This window comes from Rhinoraja longicauda, chromosome 10 (assembly GCF_053455715.1).
Source record: "Rhinoraja longicauda isolate Sanriku21f chromosome 10, sRhiLon1.1, whole genome shotgun sequence".
Classification (NCBI taxonomy): Eukaryota; Metazoa; Chordata; class Chondrichthyes; order Rajiformes; family Arhynchobatidae; genus Rhinoraja; species Rhinoraja longicauda.
The window spans coordinates 1,916,464-1,941,984 of NC_135962.1; the positions used below are offsets into that span (position 1 = coordinate 1,916,464).

Sequence of the window (25,521 nt, forward strand, 5' to 3'; positions counted from 1 at the left end):
GCCTTGACATCCACCATCATGAAATGCTTTGAGAGGCTAGTTATGGAACGCATTAAGTCCAGTCTACCCAGCGACCTTCACCCACTGCAGTCCGCCTACCGCCACAACAGGTCCACGGACGATGCCATCGCCCTACACATCCCTAGAACACCTGGGGCACAGAAGTATGAAAATGCACACCTCCAGATTCAGGGAGTTTCTTCCCAGCTGTTATCAGGCAACTCAACCATCCTACTGCAACTAGAGAGCAGTCCTGAACTATCTAGCTCATTGGTGATCCTTGGACAATCTTTGATCGGACTTTACTGGATTAATCTTGCACTAGACGTTATTTCCTTTTCATGTATCTGCACACTGAATGGCTCGATTGTAATCCTGTCTTGTCTTTCCGCTGACTGGTTAGCATGCAACAAAAGCTTTAAACTATACCTCATTAAACTGAACTGGACATCGCATTCAACAATTTCAGGTAGCTTGCTCTCTCTGTATTAGATGTGACCATTTCTGTAGCACGTTATGCACCTGTTTCCAACAGGAAACCACCACTAGCCACATCTTCCCATCTCCACACCTTTCCGCAGAGACCATTCCCTCCGCAGTTCCCTAGTTAACTCATCCCATCCCACTGAACACCTCCACTCAGTCCGCCTATGCCTGCCTGTTCTTTCTGTCCTGGGCCCCCTCCAGAGTGAGGCCCAGTGCAAATTGGAAGAACAGCACCTCATATTTCGCTTGGATTGTTTACACCCCAGCAGTATGAATATTGACTTCTCTAATTTCAAATAACCCTTGCTTTCCCTCTCTCTCCATCCCTCTCCCTTCCCAGTTTTCCAACCAGTCTGACTGCACCCTTGATTAAATTTTATCTCTACATGCTTCGTTAGCAACTTCTCCTAGCTAACAATGATCTATTCCACATTTTCCTTGAGCTACATTCCCTTTGTTTCCCGTTCACACCTTACATTTCCTTATCTCTGTATCTCCCTCTCCCCTTATTCAGTCTGAAGAAGGGTCTCGACCTGAAACATCACCCATTCCTTCTCTCCAGAGATGGTGCCTATCCCCCTGTTCCTCCAGCATTTTGTGTCTATGCACCTGTCATCTTGGTTTTCATTCCATTAGACTGGCTTAACCTGCTGCCCAAAGCCTTTCCATTTGTAATACATGCTGGTTATTTGCATCGTCAACACATTGATCCAAGGAGATGCACAACTTCCGCCCATAACATCTACAGCCTCACCCTTTTACGGACAGACAGGTTCCCTTTGTATCACCCATCCTCCCCCACCTTCTCTGCAACTTAAAACTAACCTGTTTTTCTTCTTTCCCAATTCTAACGAAAGTCGATGAACTCTTTTTCTCTATCTGCCTGACCTTCCATGTGATTAAATCGTTTTATCTTTTTCTAACCGAAACATAGCCGTTAATGGCGGAACGATTGAAATTGCGATGCTCAAGTGAAGAGTGTGCGAGCAGAGATTAATTAAAAAGAACTACGAGGCTGAAGAATATCAAAGCCAAGGAACAAAATCAGAATGCAGACTTTAATGTAGGGCTGTCAGGGGTTACGTAGTGTAGCTCGTAGAGCCGGAGGGTGTGTGTTGGGGGGGGGGGGGGGGTAAACTAAATTAATTTAATTTAAAGTCTTTAAGAAACACAAACTTAAAAGTACCACATCCAATAAAAAGTCGGCACAGTTAATTGCCGATGTGATTTCTTTTTGCTATTCTATTACGTACGCAGTGAAAAATGTATTAAGCCGCTTGTTATACTTTCTTACGAAAACTCTTGAGTGTAATCTCAAAGAGTTAAAATATTTGCGTGACACTTCTTCACTTGTATTGTAGTTCACAACAGTCCCACTGTTTGCACGCACCGCAAAACAAAAATCCAAGCCGACACGACTTTATATTTGCTACAGGTGGCATGAAAATGTATTCACCAGTTTGCAGCCGCACCTCAACAATCCCTCTCCAGCCCCACCCAAAGGTCAAAAATCATGCCTTTAAACATTTAAAACCACAGTAAATTGGGCGGGGATGATTCTAAAAAACCTTTCTAATACGATCGATGTAGTTGCGTTTACATTCCTTAAAGCGTTGGGATGAAAAGCAAGCGCAGATCTCGGAAGTATTTGCATTTCAGGTCGAAATAGTCTCCGGTTTTTTTTAAACGTGCTAATTCTGTTAGAACCATGTATCTTGCAATTTTCTTTCTTCGAGTGATATGATACAAAAATGTTTTGGAAAATACAATTTACCATGATTAATGCGCATCTGGGATTTAATAAACAGTGATACGAAAGCAAAATATTTAGAAGGTTGACTACGCGGGATAATGAAACACCAGTCAGCATTACAGGTCATGTTTGGGGAAATTACTTAGGAAAGCGTAAAGCGCGATTCAAGTATTCGACTGGTAAAATTAAGTTAAGTATAGTTTCAAATCTCTAAAGAGAAGTTTAAATTGATTCCGTCGAGCAAATTATAAAAACCTTTCAGAAAAAAACAATAATTCGTGGCACTATTTGGAAAATTATGACACAGACGAAAACAAAAATCACGTCGAGAGACACGAAACACTGCAGATGGTGAAATCTGCAGTAATTGCTGGGTGAGTCAAACTTCTTCAGAGTCTGATGAAGGATCCCGATCCGAGATTTGGTCTGTCCATTCCCCTCTATAGATGCAGCCTGACCCGATGAGCTCCACGACACTTTGGTGTTTTGTTCTTGCTCACATCAGGTTCATAAGCAGCTTCTTCCCTACAACCATCAGAACACCAAAAACATTAACCCGACTCCGAACTACAAACTGCCTTGGTTGCACCTGGAACTTCGGGCGCTTTTGCTTTGCATAATATTGGGGTTATTTTATTTATCGAACGTCTTTTTTCATTTGCGTATGTTATTTATTGAGTACTGTGTCTACAGACTTCTTGTACTGCTGTAAGTTCGAATCCCATTGCTCCGTCTCCGTTCATATGACAATTAAACACTCTTGCCTCTATTTAATGGATTTTTAAAAATCTTTCGAGCACCGCGTTTACAGACCTGTTATGTTGTTACAGGTAAGAATTTAATTACCCCGCTTCGGTATATACGATAATGAAACACTCTCGCCTCTCTTTATTTGATTTGTTATCTCTAGAGCACTGTGTTTACAACTCTGTTGCTACAAGTAAGAATTTAATTGTTCTATTAAAATTAAACACTTGACTTTCTTTATTTGATTTTATAGAAAATATATCACACATACCTAGCATTTCTTTCCTTCTTTGCGTGTGCGGCTGATCTGTGTACATCCATTCAAAATCGACTCTCTTGGTGCTGATGCCCATAATGCTGAAGGAAGGGCTCTGGTGCGGTGTGGTGATGTTGTGCTCTCCCTCGCTGGCAGCCAAGTGGCGCGCCGCCGCTTCAATCAGTCAGTTTAAAGCGGCTGCGGCCAGGGGGCGGGCAGGTGACTGACAAAGAGAGAGTTGGCGCCAAGCAACATTGTTTAAAAAATTAAAAAAAATAACATCGGGAGTTCTCAAGCTACGGTTTGATTGGTTGGGGTTAGTAGGTTGGAACTGCAGATGCTAGTTTAAACCCAATATAGACACAAGATGCTGCAGTAACTCAGCGGGTCACATTTCGGACCGAGACCCTTCAGACTGAGTGTCAGGGGAGATAGAGGCGGTGATAAAGAGAGATGGAACAAATGAATGAAAGATATACAAAAAAAAATTAACTATGATAAAGGAAACAGGCCATTGTAAGCTGTGGTCCAGGTGAGAAGGAGGCACAGACAATGAGACTCAACAAGACGACTTTGAAGCTGGTGCGACTTGGCGGGGGGGGGGGGGGGGGGTGATTGGGGGGGGGGGTGATTGGGGGGGGGGGGGGGTGAGAGGGGGATGCAAGGGATATTTGAAGTTAGAGAAGTCAATGTTCATACCGCTGCCCAAACGAAATATGAGGTGCTGTTCCTCCAACTTGCGCTGGGCCTCACTCTGACAGTGGAGGAGGCCCACGACAGAAAGGTCAGTGTGGGAATGGGAGGGGAGTAATAAAGTGTAGGAAGGACCTGCAGCCGATGGTTTAGACCAAAGATAAGACACAGAAAGCTGCAGCAACTCAGCGGGACAGTCAGCATCTCTGGAGAGAAGGAATGGGTGGCGTTTCTGGTCGAGACCCTTCATCCGGAGAAGGGGAGTTGAAGTGGTTTAAATAGAAGATGAACACAGAAAGCTGCAGCAACTCAGCTCCGAAGAAAAGGGAATCAGTGAGGTTTGGGGAGGGGGTCGAGAGCTTTCCTGCGGGAGAAGGGGGGGAGTCGAGGTGTTCGGGAGACGGGGAGGTTCGCGGCGGCGGCGGGCTGCCCTTGGCAACCGAGGCCCGGCGCCGGGCCCTTAGCAACGGGCGGGCGGGCGGAGGGCCGGAAGTGGCGCGGGAAGTCTCGCGGCGGTTGGCGGCGGGGCCGAGCGGATGGTGGCGGCCGCTTTTTGTGTGTCTGGCCGCCGATCTCCTCCGGAGGACTGTCGCTGAGATAAACGGCGGGCAGAGCAGGGCGGAGAGAACCGCGGCCGCGCTCGGAGGAGGGAGGGAGGGGGGGGGAAGAGATTAAAAAGATGGCATCGGGCGATACACTGTACATCGCGGCGGACGGCTCGGAAATGCCTGCCGAAATCGTGGAGCTTCATGAGATTGAAGTGGAGACCATCCCGGTGGAGACTATCGAGACGACGGTGGTAGATGGGGACGAGCACCAGCCCATGATCGCCCTGCAGCCGCTGAGCGACGACCCGAACCAGGTCCACCAGGAGGTGATCCTGGTGCAGACGAGGGAAGAGGTGGTGGGGGACGACGCCGAGCTGCGGGCCGAGGACGGGTACGAGGATCAGATCCTCATCCCGGTGCCGTCGGCCGGCGCCGAGGAAGAGTTCATCGAGCAGACGCTGGTGACGGCGGTCTCGGGCAAGAGCCGCATCAAGAAAGGAGCCGGCAAGAAAGCCACCAAGAAGAGTTATCTGATGACCGACGGGGGGTTGGACAGGACGGGCAGGAAATGGGAGCAGAAACAAGTGCAGATCAAGACCCTGGAGGGGGAATTCTCCGTGACGATGTGGGCTTCGGGTAAGTGGTGCTCGGTTGCTCGAAACGGGGGCAAGAAAGGTTATCAGCGCCCAAAGAAGGCGCAGGAGGCAGCTTTCCCCTCAGCTCCAGGGCGTGTCCCGCCGCCGGGGGGGAGGGGAAGAGCAGACGGGCGAAAAGGTGGAGATTTCGGTCTTTTCCACGGCTTGGTGGGAGCTCGGGGGGCTCGCCAATGTTTTTGTTTTGAAGGGAAGCCATGTTTCCCCAGGTTATGGGCGCCGCCATGTCAGTATGGCCGCCCGAAAACATGGCTTCCCGGCGGGCGAAGATGGCGGCTGAAGATGGCGGGCGGAGTGGGAGCGGGAGCGAGTGTGCTGCTGCTGTTACTGCTGCTGTTGGGGCCTTGCGCGCCAGCCAGGCTCCCGCCCCCACTAGGCCTGATGGCGTACTTCGACTTTCGCCAGCCGCGCAACCTACCTTGCTGCCGCCGCCCCCCGGCCAATGGCGAGCGGCGGGAGGCGGGCTGCGCTGACTGGCAGCGGCGCCGTCCACTCCCCGCCCAGCACCCCCTCCCGCTCAGGCCAATGGGACGGCGGCAGGGGCGGGCGTTGCGCAGCAAGTTGGGTGGAGCGGGCAGAGAGAGGCGTTGATGCCGGCTGGTCGTCCGCTGCCGCAGCACTGCTCCATCTTCATCGCCTCGCCGCCGGCCTCCTCTCCCTCTCGCACTCGCCTCCTCTGCGATACATTTTGGAAAATCAAGTTCGTCGGTCTCGTGTGTGTTTCCGCGTAATTTTAAAACGGTTATTTTGTGAGATTGGGTGATCCTTTTTTTTTGTTGTCGTTGGTCGGATTTTAATTTTAAAATACTCCTCGTCGATCTTAAAAGGAAAACGGCGCACGATTTGTCAGTTGGGTAGAGGAACGCTGGAGAATGGGGTTGAGCGGGGAAAATGGATCGTCTGTGGTCGAATGGCGGAGAGACTCGACGGGCCGAATGGCCCTATTCTGCGCCTATGTCCTGCGATCTTATTACTTTCGAGTTTGCCATGCTAGGTGGACTGTGCTGTCTCGATAAAGGTTGGAATCGAGGTCTGTATAGACATAGAACAATGTACTAAATGTAAATTTACCGAGCCCCGCATTTGACGTTTTAAGAGTCAAGTGTGTTGTTTAATTGTCATTTGCGTCGACCACGGAACAATCGGATGAAGGATAAATTTACTTAATGGTGATTCAGCTTGGACAGCTTCACTCTTGTGGAAAACCTTTGTTAGCTGTATGTGCGGTGCTTTTGAAACATAAAGATGAATGTTAGAAAACACTTCAATCGAACCGTTTTTGATATCCTCCAAAGTGTCCAAGTTAAACAGAGGCAGCAAGAGTAGCTTATCTTCTCGACCATCGCCTATAATGCCCACGGTATCTCCGAAGGTTGTAAATAGTTGTTAAGATGCCTGGAGGAAGTCGTTGGTTTTTACAACTGAACGTTTGGTTAGAGTGTGGATTGATGGAGAGAACCACACACGGTAATTCAGAAATCCTGTCCGATCTCCTTGCATGCATTGGTTGATTTAAAAGAAATGTCGATAACGATATTTAACTTTAGTGCTCGAATTTTTGTTCTAATGTGGTCGATTTCAGGCAGTGATGGCAATTCTTTGTAATTTGCTAAAATAAAGTTGTAATGGTATTCATTCTCTTGGCATTGTTTGAAATTAGGCAGATGTTCAAACTGTCATATCCCACTAAAACATTTCCACTTCGGTTTCACCATTTTTCATTCGAGCAAATGAAAATCGGAACATTATTGCTGTTTGACATTACCTCTTTACTGTCTTACATAAAAGCTGTACTTGTTTAGTATAGTACCTATCTGTTCTGATGACAGTAGATTAGATAATTTATTTGGGTGTTTTGTCAGCAGAAACTTAAACCCCTCTAGTCTCCTGTAACTAACCTTTGGCACTGACAACTAATAGTTGAAATTATCTTTGAAAATAAATACAAATTCGTTGTATTTGTTTAGATCTATCTTTCAAAAACAAATTGTTCTGTAACTGGAGACTTGGCAGGACTTTGGTTATGTGAAGATGCTTTGGTTATGTGAAGAGATAGAGAAACTAAAATTCCTCTCCTTTGTGTGTGTCTAGGGATTATTTAATAGAGTTGTTAAATTCTGAACGTTTGAATGGGATTGATCAGAAGAAGATTATGTTAGCAGAAATCCTAAATTTAGCATACATAAACTTGAAAATGAACAATGAAAAGAAAGACAAGGTAACTTTGTTGTTTTATTGTTGTGGGGATCTTAAGTGCTGTTTGAAAAGTTGGTGTGTGTTGATGTAACTTTCATAGAGGATTGGGTTTTGAATTGAAAAGGGAGGGGCCAGGATGGGATGATCTACAAAACCACAAGGAAGTAGGATTAATTGGATAGTTGTTTGAAAGAATCACTGTATGAACAAAATGATGACTGCCCTGGTCCTTTAACTGAAAATGGACACAAAAAGCTGGAGTAACTCAGTGGGAAAGGTAGCATCTCTTGAGAGAAGAAATAGACAATAGGTGCAGGAGTAGGCCATTCAGCCCTTTGAGCCAGCAAGCCATTCAATGCGATCATGGCTGATCACTCTCAATCAGTACCCCGTTCCTGCCTTCTCCCCATACCCCCTCACTCCACTATCCTTAAGAGCTCTATCCAGCTCTCTCTTGAAAGCATCCAACGAACTGGCCTCCACTGCCTTCTGAGGCAGAGAATTCCACACCTTCACCACTCTCTGACTGAAAAAGTTCTTCATCTCCGTTCTAAATGGCCTACCCCTTATTCTTAAACTGTGGCCCCTTGTTCTGGACTCCCCCAACATTGGGAACATGTTTCCTGCCTCTAATGTGTCCAATCCCCTAATTATCTTATATGTTTCAATAAGATCCCCCCTCATCCTTCTAAAAAAAATGGGTGACATTTCAGGTCGAGACCCTTCTTCAGACTGGTTAGGGATAAGGGAAACGAGAGATATAGACGACGATGTGATAAAGAATGGTGAATAAAAGATAACGATGTAAAAAGAAACAATGATAAAGGGAAATGAGAAGCTTGTGCGACTTGGTATCACAAAATGCTGGAGTAACTCAGCAGGTCAGGCAGCATCTTGGAGAAAAGGAATGGGTGACGTTTCGGGTCGAGACGTCACCAATTCCTTCTCTCCGAGATGCTGGCTGACCTGCTGATTTACTCCAGCATTTTGTGATACCTTCGATTTGTACTAGCATCTGCGGTTATTTTCCTACACAGCTTGTGCGACTTGGGTGGGGAAGGGATAGAGAGAGGAAACTGATTATCAGCTGAGTAATTCGAAAAACGTCTTATTTTAAATAAGTAAAATGTTGATGTAAAGAAAATGTTACTTTGTGGATAGTGAATTAAATATTTTTAGAATTGTGTTTTTATTTCTCTGCGGAGTTTGAGATGTGAAAATGGGGTTTCCACCTAAATTTAAAAGATGCACTGCCAATTGCATGAAATTGGTCTTTGCATGTGTTTCAAAGTTATGAGGAATAGATTGGGTAGGTGCACAGATTCTCTTGCCCAGAGTAGGGGAATCGAGGACCAGAGGAGATGGGTTGAAGTATTTAATAGGAATCCGGGGGGTAACTTTTTCCACGCAAAGGGTAGTGGATGAATGGAACAAGCTGCCAGATGAGGTAGTGGATGAATGGAACAAGCTGCCAGATGATGTAGTTGAGGCTGGGACGATAACATTGTTTAAGAGACAGTTAGACGGGTATATGGATAGGACAGGTTTAGAGGGATATGGACCAAGGGCAGGTAAGTGGGACTGGTGTAGCTGGGACATTGTTGGCCGGTGTGGACAAGTTGGGCCAAAGGGCCTGTTTCCACACTATGACTATGACTAATTTAATAGGATCCATTTGATTTTTTTATTCCTCTCTAAAGATAAATGGTTTTTTTTTCCACAAATGGGGTGGTTTGTAATTGGCCATTATCCTGTAGATAGTTACAGTGAAATGCCATGGTTCAAATGAATATCACATCCTTGCATGTGACTACTCTACACCACACAGAATTGTGCTCACTCTGGCCCACATCTTGCAACCGTGCTTGTTTTTTGTAGCTCGTGGCAATGGAAAAATAGGTGCTGGAATAGGCCATTTGGCCCTTCGAGCCAGCATCGCCATTCAATATGATCATGGCTGATCATCTAAAATCAGTATTCCATTCCTGCTTTTTCCCCATATCCCTTGATTCCTTTAGCCTAACTCTCTTGAAAACATCCAGTGGCAGAGAATTCCACAGATTCACAACTCTAGGTGAAGGTTTTCCTCATCTCAGTCCTAAATGGCCTACCCCTTATTCTTAAACTGTGACCCCTGGTTCTGGATTCCCCTAACATCGGGAACATTTTTCCTGCATCTAGCCTGTCCAATGCTTTAAGAATTTTATATATTTCTATAAAATTCCCTCTCGTCCTTCTAAATTCCATGAATACAAACCCAGTCGACCCATTCTTTCAGCATATGTCAGCATTCTTTCAGCATATCATCCCGGGAAATTTAACCTGGGGAACTTACACTGCACTCCTTCAATAGCAATAATGCCCGTCCTCAAATTAGGAGGCCAAAATTGCACACAATACTCCAGGTGCGGTCTCACCAGGGCCCTGTACAACTGCTGTAGAGCCTCCTTGCTTCTAAGCTCAAATCCTCTCGCAATGAAGGCCAACATGACATTAGCTTTCTTCACTGCCTACTGTACCTCCGTGCTTACTTTCAGTGACTAATGTGCAAGCACGCGCAGGTCTCGTTGCACCTCCCCTTTTCCTAATCTGACACCATTCACCATTCTGTTCTTGCCACCAAAGTGGATAACCTCGCATTTCTCCATTATACTGCATCTGCCATGCCCACTCACCCAACCTATCCAAGTCATCCTGCAGCCTCATAGCATCCTCATAGCAATAACCAACATGGAAGCTTCTGTCCTGGGAAGCAGAGTGGGCCATTGGTGGCGACCAAGCCCCAGGCAATAGATCCAGATGCCCTGAATCTCTGGATGTTTGCTATTAGCAGGGCCCTGTAGAATAGACACCTTTGGGTGGGTGTCTACTTCCCTGAAAATGGCAATATGGTTTAACAGGGTGGTGATGATGTGATTGGCACACCTGCCTTTATTGGTTGGGTCAATGAGCATGAGAATCAGAATGCCATGTTAGATTGAAAGGGAATCTCCGGAGGTCAAGTCCGGAGATGGTGGTGGAGATTGAGCTGCCAGAGAAAATTTTAGAGGTATTTAGGTCCTAGTACTAACCCGTGAACACCACTGTAAATTTCCTTCTGCTAATATACTACATCTATTTTATTTTCTACTTCTTAGCCAATTTAAGATCTGTACTGGTTATTTGTTTCATTTGTGATTTACTTTTGCTGTCAAATCGAGTATGTGCCACTACTAAATGCTTTTTGAAATTACCTGTATAAATTTGTCTGAAAGAGGGTCTCGTCACGAAACATCATCCGCTCCGTATCTCCAAAGATGCTGCTTGCCCCAGCATTTTGTGTCTAACTTTTTGTTTATCAGTGACTGCTGTCGCTAACATATATTTTACTAAGTGACTAGTTTGTCAAGATATACAAGAAGTTGGCTCACAATTGATTTGTTTTTTGTTGCTTAGACTTCTTGCTCTTTTGCAGAGAAATGTTTTAGCAATCCTCCAGTCCTCTGAAACTATAAATTCTCCCGCAGATTTCAAATGATCGTGGGTAAAACCTATCAATGATGCTATTTTAATCCTTTCAAACCATCTAGTTTGGGTGATGTTTTCATTTTGAAATATCTCCTCTTTATATACTGCATGGTTTCGTTACCCCATTTTCATTACCACATTCACAGCAACAACAAAAAAAGCCTACCCATTCAGCCCAACCAATCCCTGCCAGTGTTTATATTTCACTGGAACTTTTCTATTCTATCAGAAGAATTAATACCCCCTTTACTGACCGGCCCTTAAATGCGTCTCCACAATTTGCCTCATTTAATTCCTCTGGTAATAAATTGCTTTTACTCACTATTCTAGGAATAAAGGGGATTCATTTTTTCTTGTGACTGGCTTTATTGGTTTCTTTTCTTTGCTGACTGTTATTGCATTTGAACATTTCAGAAGCTTTCAGCGATTGGCCCGTTTTGCAAAACAGATTCTGCTGTTCCTCTTCTTTTGGTGCATCCTAATGATTTTACAATTTTCTTATATCTTTTAGAACAGGATACAGTGCAGGAATGTTTTGCCTTCCTGGAATATTAAAGTCATATCTTTTGGATTTTTTTATACAAAATATATTTTACAATTGCAAATGCGCATCAAAATTGTTCGCTCTTCAACCGCGAGGAGGACAATTGTTTTGAGTTCACTGTCATTAGTGTAAGACCGACAGCAGTTTGTGTACGTGCAGTTGAACTCCAACCAATGTAAATGCAAAATCTGGCCTGGCATCCATTCACAATTTTAGTCAGCCCCATCATTGCATTTTTTAAATTGAAGCCATCAAATTATATTGATACAGTTTTGTCATTGATCCAAAAGCTGTTTAAATGGTCATGTTACATTAAAGCCGGAAGTAAAGATTGTCATTTCTGCACAGGGATGAGATTGTCTTTTTTTTCAAATGCATACTTGCCAAAGTTAAAGCAACTACTTATCTGACTCTACCCTAAATGTATACAATAATGAAAAATTGAGCTACTAATTGTAGATGCTAGCACATTCTATATCGTTATATATAAACTCATATTCAAAGATTTTCTAGGTCGTATTGCAGGAGCATTATGCTAATACAGTATACCCGTGGTGTGGAAGCTCAGGTAATGGAAATTTGCCCATAGAGATCACGTATCGTTATCAAAAAAAAATTGAGGTGCAGAATAAAAATGCACTTCTATGAGTTATATTAATAAGTAAATAAGCACAGTGTATACTGAGAGCTGAACTGAATCCCTTTTATATATTTGTTGTATCACATTTGATTAGCGAGAGCAGTGCATTTACTTTCAGTCTCCTGATGCCCTGAGAGTGTGCTCTGCCTTATGGTCGAAGGGGTAACATACAATATAGAAAAGCATAACATGGGAAGTGGCCCGTTGGACAACAGTGTCTGGACTGAACATGATCTCATCTGCTTGCACATGATCTATACCCCTCCATTCCCTGCATATCCATGTGCTTATCTACAAGCTCTTAAATGCTGTTGTTACGTCTGCCCCAACCACCACCCCTGACAGCACATTCCAGGCGTCTGCCCCCTCTGGGAAAAAGAACACATATCCTGTAAACCTTTGAGTCATTGATTCCACCTTGTGGGTAAAAGGCTTGACTGGCTAACCTATCTGCGCCTCATTTTATAAGCTTTTATCGGGTCTAATGCTCCAGAGAAAACAATCCAAGTTTGTCCAACATCGCCTTATAGCTAATACCTTCTAATCCAGGCAGCGTTCTGGTAAACCTGCATCCTTCCTGTAATGGGACAACAAGAATCGTACGCAATATTCTAAATGTAACCTAACCAAAGTCCTATGAAGCTGCATCATAACATCCTGACTCTTGTACTCAATGCCTCGGCCAATGGAGGCAAGAATACCATGTGCCTTTATCTTCTTGTGTTGCTATTTTTGGGGAGCTATTGATGTGGACTCTGGATTCTTCTACATTAATGCTGTTCAGGATCTTGCCATTAAGTATAGCACCTTGTATGCCATTTCTCTGCTCTTCTGTAATTCACAAATTCTCCAAAAATTAAAAATGCAAAATGAAATTAACTCATGAAATTTGTGTGGAGGGGAAAGAGTATCTTTTTTTCAACTCTCTTGACAAATACACAGATAATGTAGTTTTGTGTTACAGAGAATTGGAGTTTGGGAAATTTTTGAGAAATGAAAGCGCCCTCCCACATAAAAGTTTAACTTTCTATTTGTAGGGTGCCCACAGTGATCAATATTGCTTTATTTGTCACATATTTCTAACTGCACAGTAAAATTATTTTTGCATGTATTACACATGCGGGTGGTGCCATTTTTAGTGCCATTAAGTTGACTATAGTGAAGGGATTCTAGGATATTTACGTCTGAATGCAAATGGGTGAAGGTGGTGGTTTTTCATTTTCTTGCTTTGCCAGGTCTCCTTTAATGATATGTTATATAAGGGCTTGGAGGTCCTGTGAAGAAAGGCTATGGCATTGTATTAGATTTGGCAAATGAAAATGGTGCAGGTTTGGTGGCATTCTCATCAACTTCGTCAAAAGGAAACACTTTCTCGACCTAGATTCCTATTATAAATATTTTGGAATATATTTAGTTTTAGAATTGGCTTGGTGTCTGGGAACTTTGATGTTTGCCTAGCCTGTTTGCAACATCACTATTATTGAACACTAAGATTCTGCCTAAACTGATTACAGCCAACTTCAGATATAGGGAATTTAAAAGCAAAACGATCTGTAAGTGGTGGGAACCTGAGAGAAAATGGTAATATTACTAGATCAGGCAGTGTAAGAGGGAGGCCTTGCTGCTGAGATTATTGTGAGCAACCTTCAAGGTCCATGGTGAACACCATTGCTTAACCATTAACTTCATATTTGTGTCACTGAGAAGAAGATACATTGATACATTGTTGTGCCCTGAATATTTGAGTTGCTGGCATTGCATCTGCTTTCAAGCTGTGTCTTCAGATAGCTAATGAGTGTTAGGTAAAACAACATCCATCCCTACCCTGCTGGTCCATTGGTTTACTGGCTGGTTGTGATGCCAGGTTGTTGATGCTTGGCAGTTAAGTATTTGGTTACTGTTTCCATTGAAGGTGTAAGGTGTGGGGACATTCTTGTATTGTCATCTCTTGAATCCATGTCTGAAACAAGGGTATCATTGGCTTATTGAACTTTTAGTTCTGTATGTGTACATTAACCACCCAAATATCTGTAGAAAAGACAATGGCTAGTGGCAAATGCTAAAGCCTTTTCACACCTATTTGGAAATAATGTATTTTGCAGGGCCGTTGTTTTGTGTTTCCCAGGTGTTGGTGTTTTTACATCTTTTGGGACTGCCCTGTCAGGGTGGGACGGTGGTGTAGCGGTAGCCCTAGGTTTGATCCTGGCTATGGGTGCTTGTCTGCATGGAGTTTGTACGTTCTCCCTGTGACATGTGTGGGTTTTCTTCAGAAAATTCCGGTTTCCTCCCACAATCCAAAGACGTACAGGTTTGTAGGCTAATTGGCTTGGTATAATTGTAAATTGTCCCTAGTGTGTGTAGGATAGTGTTAGTGTGCGAGGATCGCTGGTCGGCACAGACTCAAGGGCCTGTTCAATTTATGAACAGCGACACATGCCTTGAATTCCCTTATCAGCCACTGTGGAATTTTGTTGCATGGGTAGATAGCCACCTGCTCTACTGCCTCCACTGCTCAGACTGAAATTATTTTTGAAATTTTGTATTGCTATTGTCTTTCAGATGATAAAAAGACTGATATTGACCATGAAACAGTGGTGGAGGAACAGATTATTGGGGAAAATTCTCCACCTGATTACTCTGAATACATGACTGGAAAGAAACTCCCGCCTGGTGGAATACCTGGTATTGATCTCTCGGATCCAAAACAGCTGGCAGAGTTTGCAAGGTGAGCAATGGAGGGGGGTATGGGTCCCTTAAAATCTAGAAAGAATATCATTGCTAACTGGCTTGCTTTGGTAATTTCATCACCATCACTAAACTGAGTGGAAAGAAAATATGGATCTTTTTACCTGTGCATGCATTTGATTTTGTGCAAATAGTACTATTAAGAATATTGAACCCTGAATAACCCTTAGAAGTTATCTGTCTCATCACTTGCTTCTGAAAGACTTTGTATAAATAAGCACCTGACATTTGAACACATTGGCATTACCCCTACTTCCTCAAAAGATAAAGAAAATGTGGCGTATCTTGTATCACTTGCCAATTTCTCCAGGTACACCTTGATTTGGCAATTGTTCTGCCCAAAATAGCAAGAAATTGAAAGAGCTGTGGGCGAAGAATCATGCAATTTAGCCTTCCATCGACTCCATCTACACTTTACTACGCTTCCTTGGGAAAGCAGCAAACATAATTACACCCTGGTCATTCCCTCTTCTCCCTTCTCGTGTCAAGCAGAATGTACAAAGACTTGAAAGTACAGAACACCAGATTTCAGGAATAGCTTCTTCCCCACTGCCGTCAGACTGTTGTCTGATAAACTCATAAAGTTGAGGATGTGGTCCTGATCTCCCAATCTACTTTGTTGCGGCTCTTGCACTGATTTTTATCGTCACTTTCTTTGGAGCTGTAATACTATATTCCGTACTTTCTCTTTGTTCTCTTTTTGCACTGTTGTACATGTGTATGGTGTGATTGTACTTGTGTATGGTATGATCTGCCTGGTTTGCACACAAAGCAATGATTTTTTTCACTGTGTCTCATTACACATGACAATAAACCAATACCAAAGAATCAGTTTCAATTGGGTGAAAGTCCAGTACCATACTTTATTCTCAATCACGCTAATGAAATGTCTGTGATACATATTAAATTTCCCCGTTGAGGTGGTATGCATTTCAATTAACCGAATTCTGTGAGTGTAAGTACTGATTGGTGTGATTCATGAACCACCAATTAGTCATAGAGTCCTACAGCACAGAAAGAGGCCCTTCGGCCCATCGTGTCCGTGCCGCCCGTTACCAAACAGTCTAATTTTAATCCCATTTTCCCGCATTTGGACCGTAGCCCTGAATGTTGTAGCATTTCAAGTGCCCATCCAAATGCCTCTTAAACGTTGTGAGTGTTCCCGCCTCCACCACCACCCCAGGCAGTGAGTTCCAGACTCCAACCACCCTCTGGGTGAAAAAGTTCTTTCTCACATCCCCCCGAAACCTCCCTCCCCTTACCCTGTATCTATGTCCCCTCGTTGTTGAACCTTCCACCAGTGGAAGAAGTTCCCCGCCATCTACCTTATCTATGCCCCTCATGATCTTGTACACTTCGATCATGTCCCCTCTCAGCCTTCTCTGCTCCAGGGAAAACAACCCCAGTCTGCTCAGTCTCTCCTCATAGCCGAGGCCCTTCATCCCTGGCAGCATCCTGGTGAATCTCCTCTGCACCCTCTCCAAAGCTATCACATCCTTTCTATAATGTGGTGACCAGAACTGTACACAATACTCCAGCTGTGGCCTCACCAGTGTTCTGTACAATTCCATCATTACCCCCCTACTTTTATATTCGATGCCCCGGCTAATGAAGGCCAGTAACCCATATGCCTTTTTGACCACCCTGTCCACCTGTCCTGCTGCCTTCAAGGACTTGTGTACCTGTACTCCAAGGTCCCTCTGTACCCCTGTCTTCCCTAGGGTCCTTCCATTCATGGTGTACTCCCTCTCCAAGTTATTCCTGCCAAAGTGCATCACCTCGCACTTTTCAGGATTAAATTCCATCTGCCACTGCTCCGCCCATCTGACCATCTCATCTATATCTTCCTGCAGCTCGCAGATCCCTTCCTCGCTATTCACCCCCCCCCTAACTTTGTGTCATCTGCAAACTTGCTGATCATGCCCTGTACGTTGACATCCAGATCATTAATGTAGATTACAAACAGTAAGGGACCCAACACCGATCCCTGCGGCACCCCACTGGACACCGGCCTCCAGTCACAGAAGCAACCTTCTACCATCACCCTCTGCTTCTGTCACTAAGCCAGTTTTTTTATCCATTTTGCCAAGGTGCCCTGGATCCCATGGGCTCTTACCTTCTTGACTAGTCTCCTGTGTGGGACCTTGTCAAAAGCCTTACTGAAATCCATGTATACAACATCCACTGCACTACCCCCATCTACCTCCTTGGTCACCCCTTCAAAAAATTCAATCAAGTTAGTCAGACACGACCTTCCATTAACAAAGCCATGTTGACTATCCTTAATTAACCCTCGATCCTCCAAGTGAAGACTGATTCTGTCCCTCAGAATCTTTTCTAGCAGCTTCCCCACCACCGATGTCAGACTCACCGGCCTGTAGTTCCCAGGTTTATCCCTACTGCCCTTTTTAAATAATGGCACCACATTAGCTGTCCTCCGGTACATCCACTGTTGCAAGAGAGGCTCTGAAAATTTGTGCCAGAGCCCCGCAATCTCCTCCCTTGCCTCTCTCAGCATCCTGGGATACATCTCGTCAGGGCCCGGAGACTTATCCACTTTTAAGCCTGCCGGAGCCTCCAGCACCGCCTCCCTGTCAATAGCAATATGCTCAAGAACATCTCAACCCTCCTGCTCCATTTCTAAGTCCGCATCGCCCTCCTCCCTCGTAAAAACAGATGCAAAAAAATCATTTAAAACATCTCCTACATCCTCTGGCTCCACACACAGCTTTCCACTATGGTCCCTGATGGGCCCCACTCTTTCCCTCGTTATCCTCTTACCCTTGATATACTTATAGAACACTTTGGGATGTTCTTTTATTTTGCCCGCTAGTGCTATCTCATGGCCCCTTTTTGCTCTCCTAATTTCTTTTTTAAGAACCGCCCTACACCTTCTGTATTCCTCTAATGATGTCTGTGCCTTAAGTTCTTTATGCCTTCCAAAAGCCCCCCCTTTTTTCCGAATCAATCCTATTATATCGTTCGACATCCACGGTTCTTTGGACTTGTTTGTCCCACCCTTAAACTTTAGGGGAACATGCTTCCTCTGTACTTTTTCAATTATTCCTTTGAATGACTCCCACTGTTCTGATGCGGTCCTCCCCACGAGAAGCTGATCCCAGTCCACCAGGGCCAACTTCTGCCTTATCAAATTAAAAAATCGGCCTTGCCCCAATTTAGACATTTTCCCTCTGGTCCCTCTTTATCCTTTTCCATTACCACCTTAAATATCACTGAATTGTGATCACTGTCACCAAAGTGCTCTGCTACTGACACTTCAGCCACCTGTCCGGCCTCATTTCCCAAGATTAAGTCCAATACCGCCCCCTCCCTTATTGGACTTTCAACATATTGGCTCAAAAAGCCCTCCTGGATGACCTTTAGGAACTCTGCACCCTCTGGGCCCTTGACACTTTGGCTATCCCAATCAATATTCGGGAAGTTGAAATCCCCTACTATTACTACCCTGTTGTTTTCACACACCCCCGAGATTTGCCTACAAATATGTTCTTCTATTTCCCTCTGACTGTTTGGGGGTCTGTAGTATATACCCAGTAAGGTGCATGCCCCTTTTCTATTTCTCAATTCCACCCAAATAGTCTCATTTGAGGAACCCGCTAATATGTCATCCCTTCTTACAGCAGAAATAGATTCTTTGATTAATACTGCAACACCCCCTCCCCTTTTTCCCTGCTCTCTGTCTCTCCTGAATGTAATGTAACTAACTAAATCGTTGTAGTTTACCAAAAGAAACAACAACCCTTGCCTGCAATTAGTTCAAGGAATGGAATACTTTATTGTCACATGTGACAAGGCACAGTGAAATTCTTTGCCAAGGTGCTGGCAAAGCTACAAAGTACGCAGGCTCTTCCTTTGTTTCCCCCCTCAACCCTCAATGGGTTGTCTGCAGCAAATTACAAGGAACCCCATCTATTTGTCTAATTATGGTCATTGGCCCAACATTAGTGGTCGGAGCAAATAATTGTAGATGCAAGTGAATTGCATTTTCAGCTGGAATGAATGTTGGGGTGCTTGAATGGTGGGAAGAGAAGAGGTGAAAGTCTAGGTTTTGCATCTCCTGCTACTGCATGGGGAAAGTGCTATAAGTCTAATACAGGTGGAAGAAAGGACAGTCGTGGAGGAAAACCTTTCTTTGAAATGCTGGAGAGGGGAAGATGTGCCTGACAGCGGAATCCAGTTGCATCCAGCAAAAAATGATCTGCTGTGCCTAGACATGTTGGCTTTCTACTGTGCCACTAGGTGGAGGTGTGGACAAGAGTAATCCATCCATATTCTGTCTGGGAAGAGGGAGATGAGAGCGGGTGAAAGACAGAGGAGATGCATGTATAAGCTATGTCAACCAAGAAGTGTTCGTTTTTTTTTTCTTGTATGAGAACTACCTCATTAGTTGTCTTCTCATCTAATATCCAATGTATATTAATGGCTTTGTCAAAATCTGTAGAATGAAGCCAAGGAAGCAGAAGGAAGATGATGCACCTAGAACTATAGCATGCCCTCACAAAGTGAGTATACATGTCTGGTACTGATACCGTAAATTATAGCATTAAATACTTTATTTGTACTTAAACTCAATTGAAAATAAAATGGCATAATCCATAGCTAATCCATGTTTAAAGACCTTCAATAGTTTTCTGCTAAGTAAGTAGGTATAGATATCTAATTGTTATATACTGATTTATCATACCTTGTTCATAAAATATACAGAAGTCTCCCGGTGTGCTGTGCTGAATTCCAATAGTTTGTGTTGGCTGCAGAAAGAAATAAGATCTTTCTGACCTGGTCTGCAATTAGTCCTGGTCAGCAATTAGTGTTTGAAATAAAAACTGGATGTTAGAGTAAATTTGCAAACATGTATGATTAGGTACCTATGAATCATTTTTCAGATGATAGCCCCTAATTGAGCTTGATACTGATTTACTGCTTCATCCTTTCTCCAAATGAGCAATTTCACTTTGATGTATTTCATGCATTTCCTTTAATGATAACTAGTATCTTCTGGTAATTAAGAGTCAAGGGTCTGAAGAAGGATGTCTTGACCCAAAACGTTATCCATTCCTTCTCACCAGAGATGCTCCAGCATTTTGTGTCTATATTTGGTTTAAACCAGCATCTGCAATTTCTTCCTACACAAGTCATGTTAAATTGACTTTGTGTCTGATTTTTATATTGTTAAAAAGTACTTCACAGGTGGCACATTACCAAATTTGGTCTTTGTTCTAGTTTTTGTGTGTTTTTCTGTGAACAAAGTTTATTCTGGTCATGGGATTTCTATGTTTATCTTCGAGGGAAAATAATCATTAAACCTCGTATTAAGACACTTTGCATGATTGTGTCCTGTAAAGACTGTCCCATTCTCAGTTTCTCAGAAGTACCTACTCCGATGATGAGACTTTTCACATCGTTGCTTTCAAGATCTTTTCCTTGTACAGTGGTTTTCTGTCGATAGCACTTGACAGGGCTCGCAATTGTATCTTAACTTTCTAAATCTTCAACCTTCATCCCTCTCCCTCAGACAAAACCCAGAAAGGAAACCCTTCATCATCTTTCACTACACAAGATCTCCTCTTCCTCGCTGCTTATAGTATTCCAAATGGACAGTGGTCCCCTATTCCTTTTTTCGAGGCACATTCCTGTTTAACCAGGGAGATGCAAACCTCTATTGTCTGTGTTTTTCAGGGACCCGAAACAGTCCTTCCAAGAGGAGCATCAGTTCGTGCGCTCTGTTTTGCGCATGGTATGGTGTCCTCTGCAATAGAGTAACCAATACTGTGTGGGTGACCACATTATAGAAAATCTCAGTCCAGTCCGCAAGGCTGATCTTGAGCTTCTGGATGCCTCAATTCACCCCCTCTCACTGCCCTCTGTCTTTTGGCTGTCTGCAGTGTTGCAACCGTTTTTTTAAAGTTAACTTGAGGAACAGCACCTCACCTTCCATCTGAGTATTTTGAAGCCACTGGAACTAAATATTTAACTATTTCAGATAACTGCTCTTTCCCTGTTCATAGAGGCGCTGCAGACCTGTTTTAATTTATATCCCCTTTCCACAATTATCTGCTGCTGTAATTTATGCAAATGGAGTGCCACCTCGACATTACATGGATTCCAGGGGACATTTTTAGCGTGCATTATTTAGGTACCCAAATAACAACTGAAACAGGATGCACCTAATTTCGGGGGGGGGGGGGGAGTCAGTGTTCTATCCAAAACCATGACATAATGAAGCATGCCATATCAAAGTTGCATTGTAGTTACCTTGTGCATTTGCTTTTCCAATTATTTTCCCCTACTTCGTCTCCTTGCAACTTTGTTTTCTCACTTTTCTGGTTCTGAGGAAAGGTCCTTGGCTGGGAACATAGTGTCTTTGCACTGTTGCCACTTGACCTGCTGAGTCCTCCCAGTGCTTTCTGTTTTTGCATTTTTCCAATTCCACTTGTGTGGAGAGAGATTGGAATTTCAAAGTGAAACTCTCAACAGATTAACATAAAACTGAATCTGGAAATGTGCGTTGAGAATCTTTTCACATGTATAATACTTTGTGACCTTGTATTTCTAGATCATTTTGTGAAATTGGTTACCTATTTTAAATAGTTTATTCATTCTACTTTACTATCTAATTTGCCGTGAATGAGGTGAAATGTATTGAGACCCAGCTGGACCTTTTCTTCGTACTTCAAGTACTTCAAACTAGAGTGCCTCTAGCAGGGATTAAAGTTCCTACTTTAAATTTAAAGTTACTACTTTGTTTCTGAATTGTAATCTAACCTTGGCATCTCTTGTCCGGGCCTTTTATCCCATCACTGTAAAAACAAGTCTTGGTAGTTTGCATTGTATTCATGCATTTGGCATCCAGTTTCATTTATTGTAAATTATGCCATGTGTCATTTCGTAACAAAATACTTATTTTCCAGGGTTGCACTAAAATGTTTCGCGATAACTCTGCCATGAGAAAGCATTTGCATACCCATGGCCCACGGGTGCATGTCTGTGCTGAGTGTGGTAAAGCCTTTGTGGAGAGCTCAAAACTGAAACGACATCAGCTTGTTCATACTGGAGAAAAACCCTTCCAGGTAAAGGCTATTGTGCTGCCTCTTTACTTACATTTCATGTATTTGGGTGTGGGAATTGGAAATTTTATTGTGGGACAATTGCAAACTATTTCTGCTCAATGCTACCTTTTAAAGTTAAACTAAAAATGAAGAATTTAAGCAGAGGTTCTGTCCATTTATAATCGGGAAGCTCTCAGAACTTTCAATCGTATAACAGAATGTCATGTGGAAATGTAATTGGTAACCTTGCTAAAATAATTTGTACCTGCTGATAACTGGGTGGATCTTCATTGGGATTTCACATCAGATGTGGGGCTCTGCTTTTAAGTGGCTAACCAGCATGGCAAAATTACTAAATGTAACGAATGTGGCTACATCCAGTAATTTGATGGAACTGGTGCTAAATGCTGGTGTTCTTTTGCCTTTAAAATGCCTGGGTTTGGACCTGATCATCGATTGTGTTGAAAATCCAATTTTCTACGCATTCTAGAATAAATTAGTTTCGTTATTCCTCATTGAGATGTAAGCAGATGTATGATAAAACAGAATTTGACTTTTGCCGTCCTTGCTCTTCTAGCATCAAAGTCTAAATGGATGGGAAATAGTTAGACCTAATCAATATAAAGTATTTTTCAGTTATTTGGGATAGATTGTTGATAGCTTTCCTTATAAATAATGAGAGCTACACCTAATCTGTTTTGCATTGCAAAAATCAGAATAATGTTTTAATATACAAGTTTATTTTCTTATGATGTGAACTATGGGGAGATTTCTCCGTCAATAAAATGTTTTTTTGTTTTTTTTTAAACCAGTGTACGTTTGAAGGATGTGGAAAACGCTTCTCACTGGACTTCAATTTACGTACTCATGTGCGAATCCATACTGGAGACAGGCCCTATGTTTGTCCTTTCGATGGTTGTAATAAGAAATTTGCCCAATCAACTAATCTGAAGTCTCACATCTTAACACATGCCAAGGCCAAAAACAACCAGTAGATTTCTCCAAGAGGGAGGCATCTAGTCCTTAGCAGGGCATTATCATATGACCACATTTGGGCATAATGTTGACCTTCCCTTTGTATATTTCTAGAGAAGAATTTTAAATAACTCTTGCATAACAAAAACAAAGACTTGTTTTGATAAATAGTCAAAAGGTTGGAGATGATGATACTAGGATGCTCTTCCTGTCTTTGTCCTGTATACCTGTTTCAATAATGCCTTGGTGTTTTCTAACAAACACATTACTCTGGGTTATAAAAGCCCTTATGAACTTGCATTTATTAAAGTCAGTTCTTTAACTGGCAATTCTAGAAATTGGACTTACTTTCAGCATTCATATAAATATGACACTCTCCCAGTGCTTAGAGCAATTCACATTTTTAATTTTGTATTTTCCAGGTGTGCATATTGTACACTCATTTGGATATGCTAGTAATGCAGAAGCAATATTTTTTTTTTGAGTTTGAACTTTTTGCTTGTAATAGTTTCTTTAAAAATCATAGAATTGGCAGTAACTGAACTACATGCATATTTCAGAGTTATTTCCTGTATAAAGTTTGAGAGTTTTTGGTTTGCTATCTTAATTTGGTTATATACTTTGATGTTAACACATTTTGTATAATTGTATCGTATAAATGTAATGAAATCATGTAGTATCAAAATTATAGTACAGTGATTCAATGGTGTTAATCAACTTAAAACCTGTTTTAGCCACAATGTTTTTTTTGATATGTACTGCCGGATGCTAAAGTCTAATGTAATTTCTATTAGAGCCTGTTTCAGTTGTGTTACGCAGAAAAGCAACGCTCGGTCCATTAGTAGAATGTATTGTGCAGGCACTGACCTTTTATTAACACCTGTTAAAATGTACATCCCATGTACTAATTAGATAAAGGCCAACAATAAAGTGTGGTCCTGAAGCAAGCACTTGTTAGAAAGTGATTTGCAGAGCATTATGATTCTCCTACCTGCTTTAAATCAGCACGAGCACTGAGTAAGAAAACAAAAGCAGAGTGAACCCACCATAAGATTTATATAAAGAACACTAAAGGAGATCATGAGCTCCCATGCAATTGCATTCTGAGTTTCCTCAGCTTTTCCGTGATAAGTCAGTGAAGTCTTTACAAATTCCCAAATGCAAGTAACGATATTCAGAACGAGAAGAATGCGTGGCCCCAGATGAACGGAGTATATAGTCTCTGCTTAGTTTAAATTGTAAGTACTGTAGGTTGACTTTGGAAATAAAATCTTTTTCTGTTTTTAACTTTTCAGAGGAGTTTTGTGTTAGATATTTAATACATCTTTTTGTTGTAACAGCTTCCATTTTTATTCTGTTGGTTGGAGATCGTCTTAATGATGTCATAAGGTACAACATATAGGTGGGTGGTGATGCAAGATAACTGATAATGAGGCAGGGTGGTTTTAATTTGCCAAAATAATCAGTATGCAGCCAATTGCAGTCACTTTAGTTTGTAACATTAAATGAAACAATTTCTCAATTAATTTGTAGATTTCCCATAATTTAAGGTTTTTGTTTCAAATAAGAAATATTGTATATCTTTGAAAGAATTTGGGTTGAATTTCATAATCGGTTTAAATAGTGAATATTTTGATTGGTTATTGAAAGTGTGATCAGGCATAAATCAATGCAAGTAATTTGAGAAGAGGGGAAGGCTATACCTTGTGGTAAGGTGCTCATTGAAGTAACAACATTGTTATTAGACAGGGGCTCAGGAGGGTAAACTGGGAGCAGTGGTAAGTCCACATCAGAAATGTGGGAATCGTTTAAAGGCCAGTTGATCAAAGTTGGCATGTTCCAGCAACGAGAGGGGACAAGGATGGCAAAGTAAGGGAACCTTGGCTAACCAAATAGGTTGTAAATTTGAGTCAAAAAGGAAACATGCAAGATGAAATCAGACTGGACCTTTGAGCAATGTGCAGCAAGGAACAAAGAACAAGTGGGCAATTTGAAGGACCAAAAAAAACGGCTTTGGTGAGTCATATTAAAGAAAATCCCAATAATTGTTATACCTGCATTAAACCAAAAAGTAATGCTGCTCAAGGATAAAGGTTGGAATTTGTGCTTGGAGTCAGAATGTAGGTGAGATATTAGAATATTTTCCATCTGTTTTCACCAAGGTGTGCAAAACAGTGAGATCAGTGTGGTGAATACTAATATTCACCAAAGATCTTTGCATCTTTAACAGGTGAGGTCCCAGAAGCCTGGAGAGTAAACAATACTATTCCTTAGTTTAAGAAAGGAAATAGAGCAAATTCACACAATTGTGAGCCTTGCTATTGGAGAGGTTTCTTCATGATAGGAATTTACTCCCATGTAGAAAAGAATGGGTGAGTTGGGGACAGGCAGCTTGGTTTTAGTACGCCGCAGGACATGTTATACCATCATACATGGATTTAGTAAAGTATTTGATAAATTCCCCACAGTAAGCTGATCCAGGAGATTAAAATGCATGATTAACAGTGACATGGTCATATGGATTCAGAGCTGGCTTACTGATAAATAAGGTGGTTGTATATTAGTAACTCCATGTTAGAAGAGAATGGCACTCAACCATATTTCCACAAATGGATAGGATTGAGAAATACAACGATCACCTGTTCACATTAGTTGAATTGAATAAATGTTTAGCCAAATATGTATACATACAAGGAATTTGCCGTAGTGCT

At 42.5% G+C, this 25,521-nt stretch overlaps 2 protein-coding genes across 2 annotated transcripts in view; one reads left to right on the plus strand and one right to left on the minus strand.

Annotated features, from left to right (window-relative positions):
- degs2 (delta(4)-desaturase, sphingolipid 2) overlaps nt 1-3,834 on the minus strand; it is a 46,136-nt gene extending 42,302 nt beyond the window's left edge. Inside the window, exon 1 of the mRNA XM_078406034.1 lies at nt 3,258-3,834. Within this exon, the coding sequence (XP_078262160.1) occupies nt 3,258-3,339 (82 nt within the window). The 5' untranslated portion in view covers nt 3,340-3,834. The remainder of the gene's footprint in view (nt 1-3,257) is intronic.
- A 627-nt stretch (nt 3,835-4,461) lies between these two features.
- On the plus strand, nt 4,462-24,100 carry yy1a (YY1 transcription factor a). The gene is made up of 5 exons (XM_078406023.1): nt 4,462-5,119; nt 14,583-14,748; nt 19,231-19,291; nt 21,698-21,856; nt 22,648-24,100. The coding sequence occupies exons 1-5, from the start codon at nt 4,615-4,617 to the stop codon at nt 22,828-22,830; spliced, it is 1,074 nt and encodes a 357-aa protein (XP_078262149.1). The 5' UTR covers nt 4,462-4,614; the 3' UTR covers nt 22,831-24,100.
- The last annotated feature ends 1,421 nt before the right edge of the window (nt 24,101-25,521 follow it).